The sequence below is a fragment of the Aricia agestis genome, chromosome 20 (assembly GCF_905147365.1).
Source record: "Aricia agestis chromosome 20, ilAriAges1.1, whole genome shotgun sequence".
Taxonomy (NCBI): domain Eukaryota; kingdom Metazoa; phylum Arthropoda; class Insecta; order Lepidoptera; family Lycaenidae; genus Aricia; species Aricia agestis.
In genome coordinates this window covers 6145184-6161584 of record NC_056425.1, presented here as the reverse complement: position 1 = coordinate 6161584, position 16401 = coordinate 6145184, and the positions used below count along the sequence as shown (strand labels likewise).

The 16401-nt window shown below is 40.7% G+C and overlaps 1 protein-coding gene across 1 annotated transcript in view; it reads right to left on the bottom strand.

Annotated features, from left to right (window-relative positions):
• Window positions 1–16401, bottom strand: part of LOC121737360 (G-protein coupled receptor dmsr-1-like) — a 95015-nt gene that overhangs the window by 22418 nt on the left and 56196 nt on the right. Inside the window, exon 3 of the mRNA XM_042129027.1 lies at window positions 6615–6773. Coding sequence (XP_041984961.1) covers window positions 6615–6773 — 159 coding nt within the window. The remainder of the gene's footprint in view (window positions 1–6614; window positions 6774–16401) is intronic.

Sequence of the window (16401 nt, the reverse complement as noted above, 5' to 3'; positions counted from 1 at the left end):
AGAAGTGAGCACACTTAGACGGACCGTGCCGGGGCTCAGCGTGCCGGGGCTCATCGCAAAAATCCGCCTCCATACAATTTGTATGGAAGCGGATGCGCGTATCGCACACTCTGTCGGGGCGCAGCGGATTTCCGCTTCCATACAAATTGTATGGAGGCGGATTTTTGCGATGAGCCCCGGCACGGCTCGTCTCAGTGTGCTCACTCCTTTAGACGTCTACAATACTACGCGTAATGTTTTTGACCGCCCCGCGCGCTATTCCGCCGTTTTGTTTTAGGTACATATATTTGTGCTTTTTATCATGGCTTCAACATCAAAAAAATGCCTTTAAAAATGTCTACATACTATAATCCGAACGCTGCGTACATCCGAACAGGTTATATATTTTGGGTGTTCGGACTATCGCCCTACTGTATTTGAATTTTTGTCAGTGCGAGCCGGTGACGGCGGCCGTGAACAAACGGTATAGGCCTATTACATATGACGCCAATCACATCCGGGACAGTTACCAATCACAGTCGTTGTTCACAGCCCAAAACGTAATTAATCCCGATCCAACGCGATCCCCGATACAGGGTGATCACGAACTATCATTGTCCTTATATTAAGCAGTTTTTCGATGAATTTCTCAAGAAGAAAAGGCTTGGCCGCTACACAACGAGATCTAGCAATTTCATGTAACCATGCGCCGGTTTGTTTCGAAATCAAAAATTCCAATGTCATTTCAAATAAGTAGAATCAATTATCCATACCAAATTTCAGGTTCCGCCCGGTAAAAGATAAGATTAAGATTTGATTCAGACCTCTACGCGACGCGTATATGTAGTTCTAAATGAATATAGATTTGACAGATTCGCAAGACGTCTCGCGCAATTGAAATCTGTCAAATCCATACAAAATGTCGCGCCGCGCCTCCCCTCGCCTCGCCTCGTCGCGTTGCGGTCTGAATCAACCCTAAGACACACTTTCACATTCCTAATATTAACGTATAGATGCCACCACGAAAATAAAACACTACTATTAATTATTGCTAAATTTCGCCACGACGAAAAATTCGCTGTCAAAGTCAGGTAAAACCATAAAGTTAATATACCTAGCGGAATAGAGCAACAATCTCGAGCTGTCAAACGAAACCGAAATTGGTTTCATCTGTGTGTAAAAATATGTGTACGTATGCACTTACACAAGCATGATTGAACATGATTTCTATGAGATTAAATTGTCATATTGCACGTGCCGACTGGACGTCAAAAAAAGAGTGCTGCTGTCATGTATCACACGTGACACCGTGTCTCTTTTTACCACGCAGTGTTACTGATAGTGACATCTCTCTTGCTCAGGCCTTTGTTTCTCTATTCCGCTAGGTATATTAACTTTATGGGTAAAACACGAGTTTGCGGTATATTCTAATTGTACCCGCAACTCTGTTACTAGAGCATCTTGGAGTTTTAGTGGGTAGACCGCTATCAGGGGAAACCCACATTACCCGCCCGATATCCCCAATTCGCCGGGGATGCGCAAAGCCTTTATCCATGTAAAAAAGTAAAATATGCTATAATTTATAGACATTATAATAACTTTACAATAATGTCTCGTTCGCGTAAAAAAAAAATTATGGACGCAGAAATACGACCATTAATAACATATTACACTCATATCTCAGTTTAATTGCACCCTGGAAATGTCGCGCCTCTTTAAAATTCTCATCATGAGGCCACATATATTTTTTTAATATTGGGGAGGCACACAACGGTAAAGAATGTCTTCGTGACCATAGATCACTTTTTAAATTACCACGCACTGACATAAGAAACCATAATATTGTGTTGCGGAAGAAAACACTCGCAACAGTAAATATTTTGTTCGCAACAGTAAGTATTTTGTCCGTGGGAGAGCCATGCTCCGGCACGAATGGGCCGGCTCGACCGGAGAAATACCACGGCCTCACAGAAAACCGGCGTGAAACAGCGCTTGCGCTGTGTTTCGCCGAGTGAGTGAGTTTACCGGAGGCCCAATCCCCTACCCCCTTAGAAATGCCGCAGTTGAAAAACAATTTGTTACCCCAGGAGGGTACCAACTGCGTTGGAGAATCCCTCTCTGGACGCCCATGCTCAGGAACCCCTGGACTGAACGTAGACGTCCAGACTGCCCCTCGTATTCTGGGGAGGGCAAAACTGCGCTCCAATCTGCTCGGGGCAAGAGCAAACACACAAAGGCACCCCCCTCGATATTAAACATGGACTTTTGTAATATCAGGGGATTACACTCCAACCTTAATGCCGTCCATTACCACCTTGAGACGGCAAAGCCGGCTTTGCTCTTTTTAACCGAGACGCAGATATCATCTCCGAGTGACACATCATACCTTTCCCACCCAGGGTATTACCTCGAGCACTCCTTTCTACCCACAGCTGGAGTGTGTGTGTATATCAGAGATGATATCAGCTCTCGCCGCCTCAGCAATCTTGAGGTCATGGACCTATCAAACTTATGGCTCCGCATAGATTGCGACGACCACCCTCGCGTCTATGCGTGCCTATATAGGTCCCATAGTGGTGACCCCGAGACGGACCGACTCTTGGAGCACCTGCAAGCTGCTTCAGAGTTTGTGCAGCAGCAGATCCCATCCGCAGAGATCATAATACTTGGCGACTTTAATGCCCACCACGCCGACTGGCTCAATTCCAGTAAAACTGATCATGCGGGGAGATCTGTCTGCAACTTTGCCCTTGCGAACAACTTGACACAACTGGTTACTACGCCTACGCGAATCCCAGATGTGGATGGTCAGAATCCTTCCTTGTTGGACCTCCTACTGACTTCAAATCCTGACGGCTACCAAATATCCGTAACCGCACCACTTGGTTCATTGGATTATTGCCTTGTTAGGAGTTCTGTGCCACTTACGACGGTGTTAAGACAGCGCGCTGTTAAATACCGTCGTGTGTGGCACTACAAGTCAGCAGACTGGGATGGGAAGCGGTCGTTTTTTGCATCCTATCCTTGGGGGCACGTGTGGTTCTCGCCGGATGATCCCGACAACACTGCCAACTATGTTGCCGATGTGGTGATGCAGGGGATGGAACTTTTCATTCCGACCTCTGTAGTGCCAACTGGCGGCAGATTTCGTCCCTGGTTTGGTTCATCCCCCAAAAAAGCTTCTCGCCGGAAGCAGGAGGCTTACCAATCCTGGGCCAACGCAGTGTCTGCTCGGGATTTAAATACCAGCACATATAAAAAGGAGTACAACCTTGCCTCTAGGTCCCTCAAGAAAGAGATTACTCGGGCAAAGCAACAGCACGTCAATAGAATTGGCAAGAGACTTGTGCGCCTCCCCTCGGGAACCCATGCATTCTATTCTCTGGCCAAAGCTATTGAAGGAAATTTCTGCAAGCCAACCCTACCATCCCTACACGTAGGAAATGGATCGTTGGCCCAGGACGCAAAAGACAAAGCCGATCTTCTGGGCAAGCTTTTTGCGTCAAACTCGACCCTGGATGACGGGGGAAAGAAACCGCCGACCATACCGCGACGCACGAGCATCATTTCGGATATACGGTTTCATCAGCGCTCAGTGCGAAAAGCCCTCTGTTCCCTTGATATAAAAAAGTCGAGTGGGCCTGACGGAATCCCGCCTATTGTGTTGAAAAAGTGTGCTCCAGAGTTGGCTCCGGTCTTGACGCGTCTTTTTCGGCTCTCCTATTCCACTGGCATCGTCCCGGCTTCCTGGAAGATAGCCTTGGTGCACCCGAACCCCAAAAAAGGTGATTGCTCAAATTCTTCCAACCACAGACCAATCGCTATAACATCTCTCTTCTCGAAGATAATGGAATCCATTATCAATAGCCAGCTTCTTCGATACTTGGACGGCCAGGGATTGCTTAGCGACAAACAATACATATCATCTTGAGGGTTCTTAACAGAGCGAGACAGTACTTCAGTCCGGACCAACGCCTACAACTCTACAAGGCGCAGGTTCGGCCTCATATGGAATATTGTTCTCATCTCTGGGCAGGGGCGCCAAAATACCAACTGCTCCCTCTGGATCGTATCCAACGAAGGGCTGCTCGAATTGTTGACTGCCATAGTGTTTCAAATAGCTTGGACCCCCTGGAATTACGCCGAGATGTAGCTTCACTCTGCATCCTCTATCGGTTGTATCACGGGGATTGCTCTGAGGAATTGTTCGGAATCATACCACCTGCAACTTTTCGCTATCGTCCCACGCGAAAAACATACCATCCTCATCACCTTGATGAGTGGCAGTCTTTCACAGTGCGTTTTTCGCGTAACTTTCTGCCGCGCACTGTAAAAGTCGGGAATGAACTGTCACCAGCAGTATTTCCGCACCGATACGACCTGCAAACCTTCAAGAAAAGAGCGTATTCCCTCTTAAAAGGCCGGCAACGCACCTGCAGGTCTTCTGATGTTGCGAGTGTCCATGGGCGACGGTAGTTGCTTACCATCAGGTGACCCGTTTGCTCGTTTGCCCCCTTATTAAATAAAAAAAAAATTATTTATTTTAGGTTCGAAAACAAATATCATGTTAATTCATTCAACTACCGACATACTTAAATAAAATATTAATCCTCAAAATATCTATTGTGCCAATCATTACGCATTATAGGTCTTTATTACCACGGAAATTGAGTTTTTCTTGGGGTTCGAAGAAAAAAACTCGAAATGTAATAAAAAAAGGGAACAAATATAATGACCACCAAATAATGCTCTGATACCCTAAACTTGTTTCCCAAAAAATATACTTGCCACCAAAAAAAGAAAGTCTAAAATTGCAATACTAGCTATTTTAGTCACGGATACACTTCAAATTGTAATCGAACGCCAAATATAGTAAATGATCACCAAGTATAGTATATGATGATCACCAAATAAAGTAAATGATCACCAAATATAGTAAATGATCACCAAATATAGTATATGATCACCAAATATAGTAAATGATCACCAAAGCGAGCAAATCAATGCGATATTTCTGTCCATTGCGACACATGCGACATTTTTGTCTGTGAAATGTTACTACTTCTGGTGATCAGTTAATTATAAGCCATAAAAAAATTAGGTGTTTAGCTTTAGGGCGCAATGCATTATTCACGGTATGGTTCATCTGGTTTTTGCTTAAGTAATTACTGGATTGAAGAAACAAAATAATAGACTATACAAAAGACGTAGTAATGATCGCAAGCAAAATACGTCAGGAGCAAAAATTATGTTTAGGTCTTTTTACTAGGACGTGTACCTAGCAAAGAGACCTAAAAAGAGCGGAACATTCTTAAGTCTTAAAATTCCTTTTTACCGTGACTTGGTCGAATGGCAATTTGGCACAAGTGTGGCCAAATTCAAGCAATAACACAAAACACGTATTGCTGTATTTCATTTTTAGTGCCCAATGCCTTGAAACGAAGACCATTCTAAAGTCGTAGCAATATATTCCACAACCCTGACTCTATTTTCTCAAAATATATTCAAACACGATTTTTGGATGACGTTGGAAAAGATTTTACCTAAATTTAGGTAAAATTTTTAGAGCGAAAATAAATGCGAAATTAAACATTAACCAATCACACTTAAGCCAAGAAAAATACACCAATCAAAGTCAGTCGTATTGCGAATAGTCTGCAATAGCAATAAAATTATATTTGTCAGTTAAGAAAGTAACCATGACGCGAAAATATTATAGATTTTTATATTTAGGTTTAGAGCTTTGGGGCGCCGCGGCCGTCCCTTTTCTGCAATAATTCAAGCGCTTTAGCACTTTGAGAAAGTGTCCTTTCTGTTGGCTTACATAAAATTCTCCGGAAAAAAAGCAATAAGTTTAGGTGTCTTACGGATAGGAGTACTCATATGACCCTTACCTAAACCATTTATATTTCAGGAGGTTATATTATTTTCTATATTCATTATAACAATCTGGCTACTGACAGTGAGTGATTGTTGAGTAAATAAAATGACTTGTGCGATACTTGACCAGAGGGCCTAGACAAGCGGCAAGCGATTATCGTAAACACCAACGCCACAAAATGTATGGGATTTGACATTAGTATTCGCTAGCGAAGCGATGACTTATGTTAAATAGCATACATTTTGTTAGCGTAAATTACGATAATCATTTGCGACTTGTCTACTAGAGCAGGATCGAGTACGCTACGCTTGTACGCCTGCAGTAGGTCCTGTGGTAGTTGTTGCTGTGGTTGTTGTGATCAGAAGGTATGGGGGCCAATGATGACATTAGAAGCGCGAATCTTTAGCACTTTGTTACAATCCCATAACTTATGAGTTATGAGGATATCGCTAGGGTACAGCCAAGTTTTAGGCTGCTTTTCCACCAGAGATGTGTTGCGAGGAATGTGTTTTTGAGAACCAATAGAATCGCTTCATTGACGTGAGGTTGCCATGACATCGCTCAGCGCGGCGATGCTATTGGAGCTTAAAAACACATTCCTCGCAACACATTTCTGGTGGAAACGCAGCCTTAGTGGGCTGCGTCTTCTACTTTTAATTTGGGCGCGGCAAGTCCTACATATCTCTTGTGGGCCTTAAATCCCACGGAATTATGAATGGCATCTCTTAACAAAAAAAAGGGTAATCCAACTCACCAGATACTTGTATATGGAGAAAGGGACGTACTCCAGCATCACGAAGACATCCGCCACCGCCAGCCACTTCAGCAGCCTGTTGATAGGTGCCGCAGCCATGTCACGCCGCGTCAGCACCGCTACATTCATGGTGTTGGCCAGCACGCCTATTGTACATACCTGGAACACCAGATATATATATATGGCTATAGTACAAACCTAGATCACCAGAGATATGGCTATAGTACATGTATACCTGGAATATCAGATATATTGCTGTAGGGAATGTGCAGAAATAGCTGGTAGAATATTTTTTAATTAATAATAATATCTATGGACGCTTCACACAACGTCAGTCTGGCCCCGTGGTAAGTATCTATATCTATATATATATATATATATATATATATATATATATATATATATATATATATATCTATATCTATCTATGGACGCTTCACACCACGTCAGTCTGGCCCCGTGCTAAGTACCTAAAGGACTTGTGTTACAGGTACCAGACAGCGGAAATATATTTAATACTTTTATACTATACATATATTTAAGATTTTTATTATATCATACACATATTTAATACACATCCAGACCCGGGAACATTGAAAACTTTTTGTTCCGTCGGTGGGATTCGAACCCGCGACCCCCGGCTTGAGCTACCAACGCGCTCACCACTGAGCCACAGAGGTCGTCAAAGTACCTGAAGGACTTGTGTTACGGGTACCAGATAACGGAAATATATTTAATACTTTTATACTATACATATATTTAAGATTTTTATTATATGATACACATATTTAATACACATCCATGACCCAGGAACTTTCAAAACTTTTTGTTCCGTCGGCAGGATTGGAACACGCGACCCCGGCTTGAGCTACCAATAGCCCACCAACTGAGCCACAGAGGTCGTCAATATTATGGCAAAGAATTAACATAATCAATATAATTTTCGGATTGGCGATACCAGTTCGCAGTAAACTATACCTTCGTTACTCATCAGTCATCATCATCATGATCATCGGCCTATTGCAGTCCACTGTTGAACACTTCGTTACTCATACAGTGCTTTTTATGCTGTCGTGGTCGGAGCAAAAACTTGGGGTCTGTACTATCTGAGAAATTGATCTTTAGATGGTGGGCCTACGTCATATTCATTTAAGTCGGGTTGTGGCAAGCCCTTTTTTTAACATGGGGAAATGCTTTACGCATACCCGGCAAATTGTGATATCGCCGGGGTATGTGGGACTCCTGTAGTCTACCCACTAAAACCCCATGATGCTCCACTCATCGTTTAAGGCAGAGTTGCTGGTACGATAGAACCAACCGCAACTCTACCAGGGGTTGTGGCAAGCCCAGTCTATAAATTACGATTCTAATTTTTATTTTGTACTTGACATTACCTAACCAAAAAACGCAGATCGGCCATGTATTTTTGCTGATGGATACATGAAAAGAAGTACCATAGCATAGTTAATTTAAAACGACTGCTATTTGATACTGCGGATCAATCGATGCGGATTATTCCGACACAGGTGGGAGATCAAGCGCAGGATCGACATTTTATGTATGCCCATTTGACCCAAGGAATCATTAAACTTATCAGACAATCAGGTGATCAGCCTGCATTGTCCTAACCTAACTTGGAAACATCATGGGAATCGAACCAACGAGTCCCTACAAGAGAGTGATAAAGCCACTGGACCCCATAAGCGTTATAATAATATTAATGTAAATATGTAATATTTTTGCTCGTGCCGCACACGGGACACAAATCACAATATAATATCTTCCTCCCGGCATGAATTATAAAATAGTTACCTTACGGTATTTTTAATATCGTTCATAGCTTCATACCAAGAAAAACATTTGTATTTATCGAACAAAGAATTATTATTAAAGACTCTACTAAGTTATAACCTACTTTAATAAAAAGCCGGACATTTTCTTTCATTAAGGCTGAAGCTATTAAAATTATAATAAAATTACTAAGTACCTCCGTCTGTTCCAGTTACCTAGCCCATTTAGTCTAAATGGCCTGACTAAATGATACCTATTCTTACTTTGTACTTTCGTAAAAGTCGTTATCTATCTATCTATATATATAAAACTCATAGGTGATTGACTGACATGGAGATCTATGAACGCACAGCCCAAACCACTGGACCGATCGGGCTGAAATTTAGCTTGCAGGTAGATGATATGACGTAGGCATCCGCTAAGTAAGGATTTTGATCAATTCTACCTCCAAGGGGTTAAAATAGGGGATGAAAGTTTGTATATAACAATACTTTTTAATGCGAGCGAAGCCGTGGGCAAAAGCTCGTTCTGAAATATTTCTCTCTTATTTCTTTAATAACAAAGGAAATTACAAATATATTTAAAGTAAATTTTCATACGAGAACCGTACATTTTTCTGGGATAAAAGGTATTGTATGTCCTTTCCCGGGACCAAATTTCGGCAAATCGGTTTCGTAGCTTGGGCGTGAAGAGGTTACAGATAGACAGACAGACACACTTTCTCATTTAAATAATATTAGTATGGATTTAACGACTTTTCCTTTCGACTCTCATCACCTGAATCCCTCAATTCTATCCATTTGGAATGGCTGCATACTATGTACTTTTAGTAAAACAACCACATTAAAGAACGGCGTTTTAGGCTGCGTTTCCACCGGAGCTGAGCTAAGCTGCGTTGCGAGGAATGTGTTTTTAAGAACCAATAGAAACGCTTCATTTGCCTGCCAACATTCAGTGCAACGATTCTATTGGTTCTTGTAAAACACATTCCTCACAACGCATCTTAGCTCATCTCCAGTGGAAACGCAGCCTAATGCTTTATGTTTTTGGACTGTGCCCAAGCCTTTTGGATTAACATAACTTGTGTAGCATTTACTTTGTAAGAGCTATCTTTTCTTATTTTCTTAGAAAGCCGTCTTAGATTCTCATCTGATACAGTGTAGGAGGATAACAATATTAAAATAGCAACAATATTACGAAATATATTTCCAAGAAAATGTAATATTATATATTATAACACCCACAATTATAAAGGTTTAATTATTAGGTACTAAAAACAGTTAATAAGATTAAAGTACAGACTGTAACTAGGACTGTGTAAAATGTATATTTGGGATTGAGGCCTGGTGTCCCGAAATACAGGCTCACGCCCAGTTTAGGCACCAGTCTCCCACAATAACCTGTAAAAGATTGTTATATAGTCTAAGTTCATTATTGTAATTGATCCATTGTGGTGAGAAAAAAAATAAAAAAAATAAATAAATAATATACTTGTAGAAGGTAAAATATTATATGAATTAAGAGAATTAAATGTCTGGTATGTTACTAAACTTTATGAAAAACATTGTATCTATGTAGATTGTAGTATTGTTTTTCATAAATACTACGACGACTTTGACTGGTCTCTATAAATATACAAAGTGTAACAAAACTTAGTGATAATACTTTAGGGTGTGTAATGTGTATGTGTTCTTTGTAGATAATTCCCTGTGAAAGTAGCAGCGCTGAAAGACTAAATTTTATTTTCACTTTTGTATGGGGAATCTGACGCTGGGGCGCTTGCCCATACAAAAGTGTAAAAACTATAGTTATTTCTTGTTTTTATCTATTTCTTCTAGATCGACAATTCCCGTGCTAGACAGCTGGTGTATCCTCTTAAGTGCCTGTTAGACGTACGAACTTAAAGAACGCGGGTTTTAAGTTCGCGAACTTACTCGGCTCGCGTCGGTGACACACGAGAATCGCTCACACTGGATTACCATGCCCCCAGGTCCAGGTCTTCCCGTTTGCTACCTCTTCACGCCTAAACGGCTGAACCAATTTAGATGAAATTAGGTGAGGAGATACTTTAAGAGACGGGAAAGGACATAAAATAGTTTTTATTACTATTAGTCATCTAGTAGTCTATAATTATTTATTTTTTGAAATAATTATTTCTTTATTCAAGATGTTACAATAAATTTAAGATTTTTTACGTGGTAGAGCCATGCGTGGTAGAGCACGAATGGACCGGCTCGACCGGAGAAATACCACGGGCTTACCGAAAACCGGCGTGACACAGCGCTTGCGCTGTGTTTCGCCGAGTGAGTGAGTTTACCGGAAGCCCAATTCCCTACCCTTCCCTTCCCTACCCTGCCCTTTTCCCTTCCTTACCTTCCCTACCCTGTAATCCTATTCCCTCTTAAAAGGCCGGCAACGCACCTGCAGCTCTTCTGATGTTGCGTGTGTCCATGGGCGACGGAAGTTGCTTTCCATCAGGTGACCCATTTGCTCGTTTGCACCCTTATTTCATTAAAAAAAAAAACAATAAAAATATGGCGTATAGTTACATCCTAATTCCTAATAAATTCCAAGTATATTATAGTATTCCAGTGGAAAGAATTAGTCAATACGTCTGGGACCAACTATGTGCGGGTTTCCTCACGATGTTTTCCTTCACCGTACGAGCGTCCGTATTATGTACTTGAGATCAGAAAATGTCTCACTGGTACTCGCCTCCACCCAGGATCGAACCTGCACCCTCTACGAATGCGAACCAAAGGTCTACCCATTATTCCTTGATAGTACCTATATGAAATACAGTTCGGATTTTTTATGTCATTTATACTAGACCAACTTAACAGACTTCCAGTGTCCATTTTTATGGACAGGTCTGATTTACGCACAACGTAAACTATCCATTATAACGCAGTAGATAAGCCGATAAGCTATGATAATAGTAGATAGTAACGAGTTATTAATATTAAAATACTATAATATACTTGGAATTTATTAGGAATTAGGATGTAACTATACGCCATATTTTTATTGTTTTTTTTTTAAATGAAATAAGGGTGCAAACGAGCAAATGGGTCACCTGATGGAAAGCAACTTCCGTCGCCCATGGACACACGCAACATCAGAAGAGCTGCAGGTGCGTTGCCGGCCTTTTAAGAGGGAATAGGATTACAGGGTAGGGAAGGTAAGGAAAGGAAAAGGGCAGGGTAGGGAAGGGAAGGGTAGGGAATTGGGCTTCCGGTAAACTCACTCACTCGGCGAAACACAGCGCAAGCGCTGTGTCACGCCGGTTTTCTGTGAGCCCGTGGTATTTCTCCGGTCGAGCCGGTCCATTCGTGCTCTACCACGCATGGCTCTACCACGTAAAAAATCTTAAATTTATTGTAACATCTTGAATAAAGAAATAATTATTTCAAAAAATAAATAATTATAGACTACTAGATGACTAATAGTAATAAAAACTATTTTATGTCCTTTCCCGTCTCTTAAAGTATCTCCTCACCTAATTTCATCTAAATTGGTTCAGCCGTTTAGGCGTGAAGAGGTAGCAAACGGGAAGACCTGGACCTGGGGGCATGGTAATCCAGTGTGAGCGATTCTCGTGTGTCACCGACGCGAGCCGAGTAAGTTCGCGAACTTAAAACCCGCGTTCTTTAAGTTCGTACGTCTAACAGGCACTTAAGAGGATACACCAGCTGTCCTAGCACGGGAATTGTCGATCTAGAAGAAATAGATAAAAACAAGAAATAACTATAGTTTCTTGGAAAATAGTTCCTGATTTAAAGTAAATAAGGTCGTAGATTCATCGGCAACAATAATAATTTTTTATGTAAATTTTTCGAGCAACTTTTACGACCTATTGTTTTGCAAGCTCGGATTTATAAACATTTTAGCACTTTGGCGATGTAGATTCTTTGAGGGTGGAATTATCAAATTTTCCCACGCTAAACAATGGGTAATAAAAACAGTTCACAAAATGCACTTCAAAATAAAATAACATTGACAATGAATCTACGACCTTATTTACTTAAACGTAGGATCTCTTATCAAAAAAACTATAGTTATATTTTGTCTACGAATAATGGAAACAAATTTCATTCCCCGTGCTAGCTGGGGCGAGAGAAATTGAAAATAGGTATTTGAAAATGTATTTTTGTCTCACCAATCTCAAGATTCTCAAGTCTCCCACCGCAGAGCGCGATAGAGACAACACGACAAAAGTTCTAATAAAAGAACAGAAAATCTTCGATTGGTTGTCCGCTGATTCCTTCTCCAAAACTTAACAGATTTAAGTACTTTTTTCATTTAGAATTAAAGCAAGGCTTAAGCTGTGTTCCTATGTTTTATTATTTTTTGTATATTTTAGCCAGTTTTGTTTTCTGGGTGTTTGAACACGGAGGAAAATCTGGCCATATTTTTGGGTTTTTGGACGTTCTTATCTTTTTTAATAATATAATTATGAAAAAAAAGAAAACATAGGGACATGCTAGTAGTGGCCATAGATATTCAAGAAAAAAATCATAACTCTACCGGCATTATCCAGGGAGGAAACAGGGGACAACGTTTGTATGGAACAACGGCGATGTGGACTCCTCTTAAAGTAAGCTATACTGTACTCGGCGAAACCTGGCGGTCGTGGTCATTGACTCCCTGTCAAAAATCTTGTCATTTTCTATATTATAATTTATAAGCCACGATTGACAACATCTGACACTCCGTTGTCAATCGCGGTTTATATAGAAAAAGACAAGTTTTTGACAGGGAGTCAATAATCGCTACCGCCATGTTTCGCCGAGTACAGTATAATTCTTCTAAAAATGGAAGAGGTAAATAATTATAAAAGCAGTAATAGGATAATAGCTTAGTTGAAGAAGCTAAGGGATATGTAGCTTAGACCTTAGTTGAAGAAGCCCACTATTAAAAGCATCAAATCCGAACTCTATATGCTAATAGTTGAAAACTAAGGTAACTAGATTCATAAAGATGGATTTGTAGACAAAGCTTTTGAACTCAGAACACCAGAAGCCGCACAATGTCTTACTTAGCTAACTTTTTCTCTAGTAATTTTAAATATACAAAGGAAATAAATAGAACAAAGGTAAAACTTCCGTTGAAAGATTCCTTGTATAGTTGGGGAGGGGAAGAGGGGATTTCGGGACAAGCTCGAGCGTGTCAGATTAAGCTTGTATAATATGCTTATTTAAAGTGTGTCTGTCTGTCAGTCTGTCTATCCGTCTGTCTGTCTGTATGTTACCTCTTCACGCCCAAACCGCTGAACCGATTTTGCTGAAAGGTATGGAGATATTTTGAGTCCTGGGAAAGGACATAGGATTTTATCCCGGAAAATGTACGGTTCCCGCGCCAATTACGAGTTTTGGCGCAACGGAGTTGCGGGCGTCATCTAGTTGAATATAAAATAGTACAATGCATTGCGTCGCGATTCGTTCGTTTCGGTATAAACTGTGAGGTATTAACCCTAAGATGTTATCTGAAATCATATTTTTGGTTATTTAAGCAGTACTTTACTGCAGTTTAGAACATAGAACGAGCAAAGTGTAAAAGTTGACAACAAAATTTTATATTCCATAAAAAAGTTAATATAGCTATAAAGTATTCCATAAACAAATTCAAATGAGCAACCCTGGCACCCATAATCTCATCTGTCACGCTAAACCTGGGTCTGGAGTCGACGTGACCTTCCCTCCCTGTCCTCTCTTTCCCTCCTATCTGTACTACTCTATCGTGATAAAATTAATGGCCCAGAGAAATAAAAGGAGACCCACACGACAACGGAAATATAGGATATAGTCGTAATTGCAATGGATAAAGTGGAGCTTACAATGCTAATCTATACTAATTATAAAATAACATGGCCTGAGTCCTGACTGTCTGATTCATCATCGCTAAGCAAAAGCTGTTAAAGTGACAGTCACAAAATTTGGTGAGTAGGGTTGTTTTATTAAGTAGACACTCACTAAGGAAGGAATGTTGGAAATTTTACCCCGAAGGGGGTGAAATAGGGGTTGAAAGTTTGAATGAAAGTCCGTCATTTCTTAGGTTAGAAACATGAAACTTAATTTTTGGGCTACTGATTAAAAATGAATGGATACACATTTAAGCGTTTTTTGAAATTGTACCCCCAAGAGGGTGAAATTGTGGTTTAAAGTTTGAATTTTCATTCAAACTTTAAACCACAATTTCACCCGTTCGTCATATTTTGTTAAGTTAGAAACATGAAAGTTTATTTTTGAGCAGCTGTTTAAAAATGAATGGATATATAATATTATATTAAATATTTAAGTTTTTGGAATGTTATCCCCAAAGTTAGGTTAGTATATATACATACTTACTTAGGTATATTGACGCAGACGAAGTTGCGGGCAACAGCTAGTACGTACTAATATCTATTGTAAATACGAAAGTGTGTTTGTCTCCTCCTCTCGCTTAGCTGCTGAAACGATTTTGATGGGTATGAAGTCTGATACTTTATAAAGTAACGTGGGAGAGCCATGCTTCGGGACGAATAGGCCGGCTCGACCGGAGAAATACCACGGGCTCACAGAAAACCGGCGTGAAACAGCGCTTGCGCTGTGTTTCGCCGAGTGAGTGAGTTTACCGGAGGCCCAATCCCTTACCCTTTTTTCTTCCGTACCCTCCCCTATTTCCCTCCCTACCCTCCCCTATTCCCTTCCCTACCCGCCCCTATTACCCTATTCCCTCTTAAAAGGCTGGCAACGCACCTGAAGCTCTTCTGATGCTGCGAGTGTCCATAGGCGACGGAAGTTGCTTTCCATCAGGTGATCCGCTTGCTCGTTTGCCCCCTTATTACATAAAATAAAATACCGGCAAAGAACACGGCATAGTTATTATTTCCAAAAAATGTGGGACCTGTACATTTTGATAAATTAATTCGAAGCATACATCACAGCGAAACAGCTGAAGTGTTTTCGAACAAAACTACAAGCGTATATTTAAACGAAAATCGTGACGATTTTCTATACAATTTCTCGCATAGGTAGTAGCTACGTCGATAAAGAAGTCTCACTTCGATAAAAATGCACTAATATTATAGGAAGCATCTAATGAGACACTTCCCAGGACTTCAAGAGCGCAAAATAAAATCCTGAAGGTATCCTGTACATTAACATTACAATGGATTGTATTTGCGCATTGCGTATTATATAATAGGTCTACCAGAATCTGATGGCTAATTTTGACGGCAGATTTTCAAAAAATATCCTGGCCGCTTCTCACATTTTTGGCCCTGCCCGAAATGCGGGATCTGCCGCTGAGCACGCTGCTCGGCAAAAGCACAACAAATACGCGGACTTGGAAAGTCAATACCTCTTTGTGCCTTTTGCCGTCGAAACGGGAGGTCCGTGGTGCAACGAGGCAAAAGCTTTTGTTCGCCAGCTCGGACGACGGTTGCGGGAAGCAGGCAACGATCCACGCTCCGGCGCGTACCTAGCCCAACATGTCTCCCTGGCCATTCAGCGCGGTAATGCGGCCAGCGTGATGGGGACATTTGAGCATGGTGCGCTGCGGGGCGGTCTTTTTGATTAAGTTTTTTATTTATTTATTTATTTTTTCAATTATTTACCTGACACCTGTATATATTGTTATTGTTAATTTTGTAGTTAGAATTATATACTTAATTTAATTAATAATTAGTATAATAGAATATTATTGTTTTTATATTATTACAATTATTATTATATTATTTAATACTTTTAGTTCATATTATAAGGATAGTACCTGGATGACCGAGCTTTGCTCGGTATAGCAAACACTCATTGACTTCGTGTTACTTAATAGCGCCATCTGCTGGTCGTTAAAACAATTAGTTGCTAACAAAATAGTATTATTATTCGCCAATAGATGTCAGGAAGAGTCATATATTTTTCAGTTTATCGATTATCGATAAAACACGAATAAGAAGACATTTTCTGAAAATGATTCCTAGCTAGATCGATTTATCGCCCCCGAAACCCCCTATATA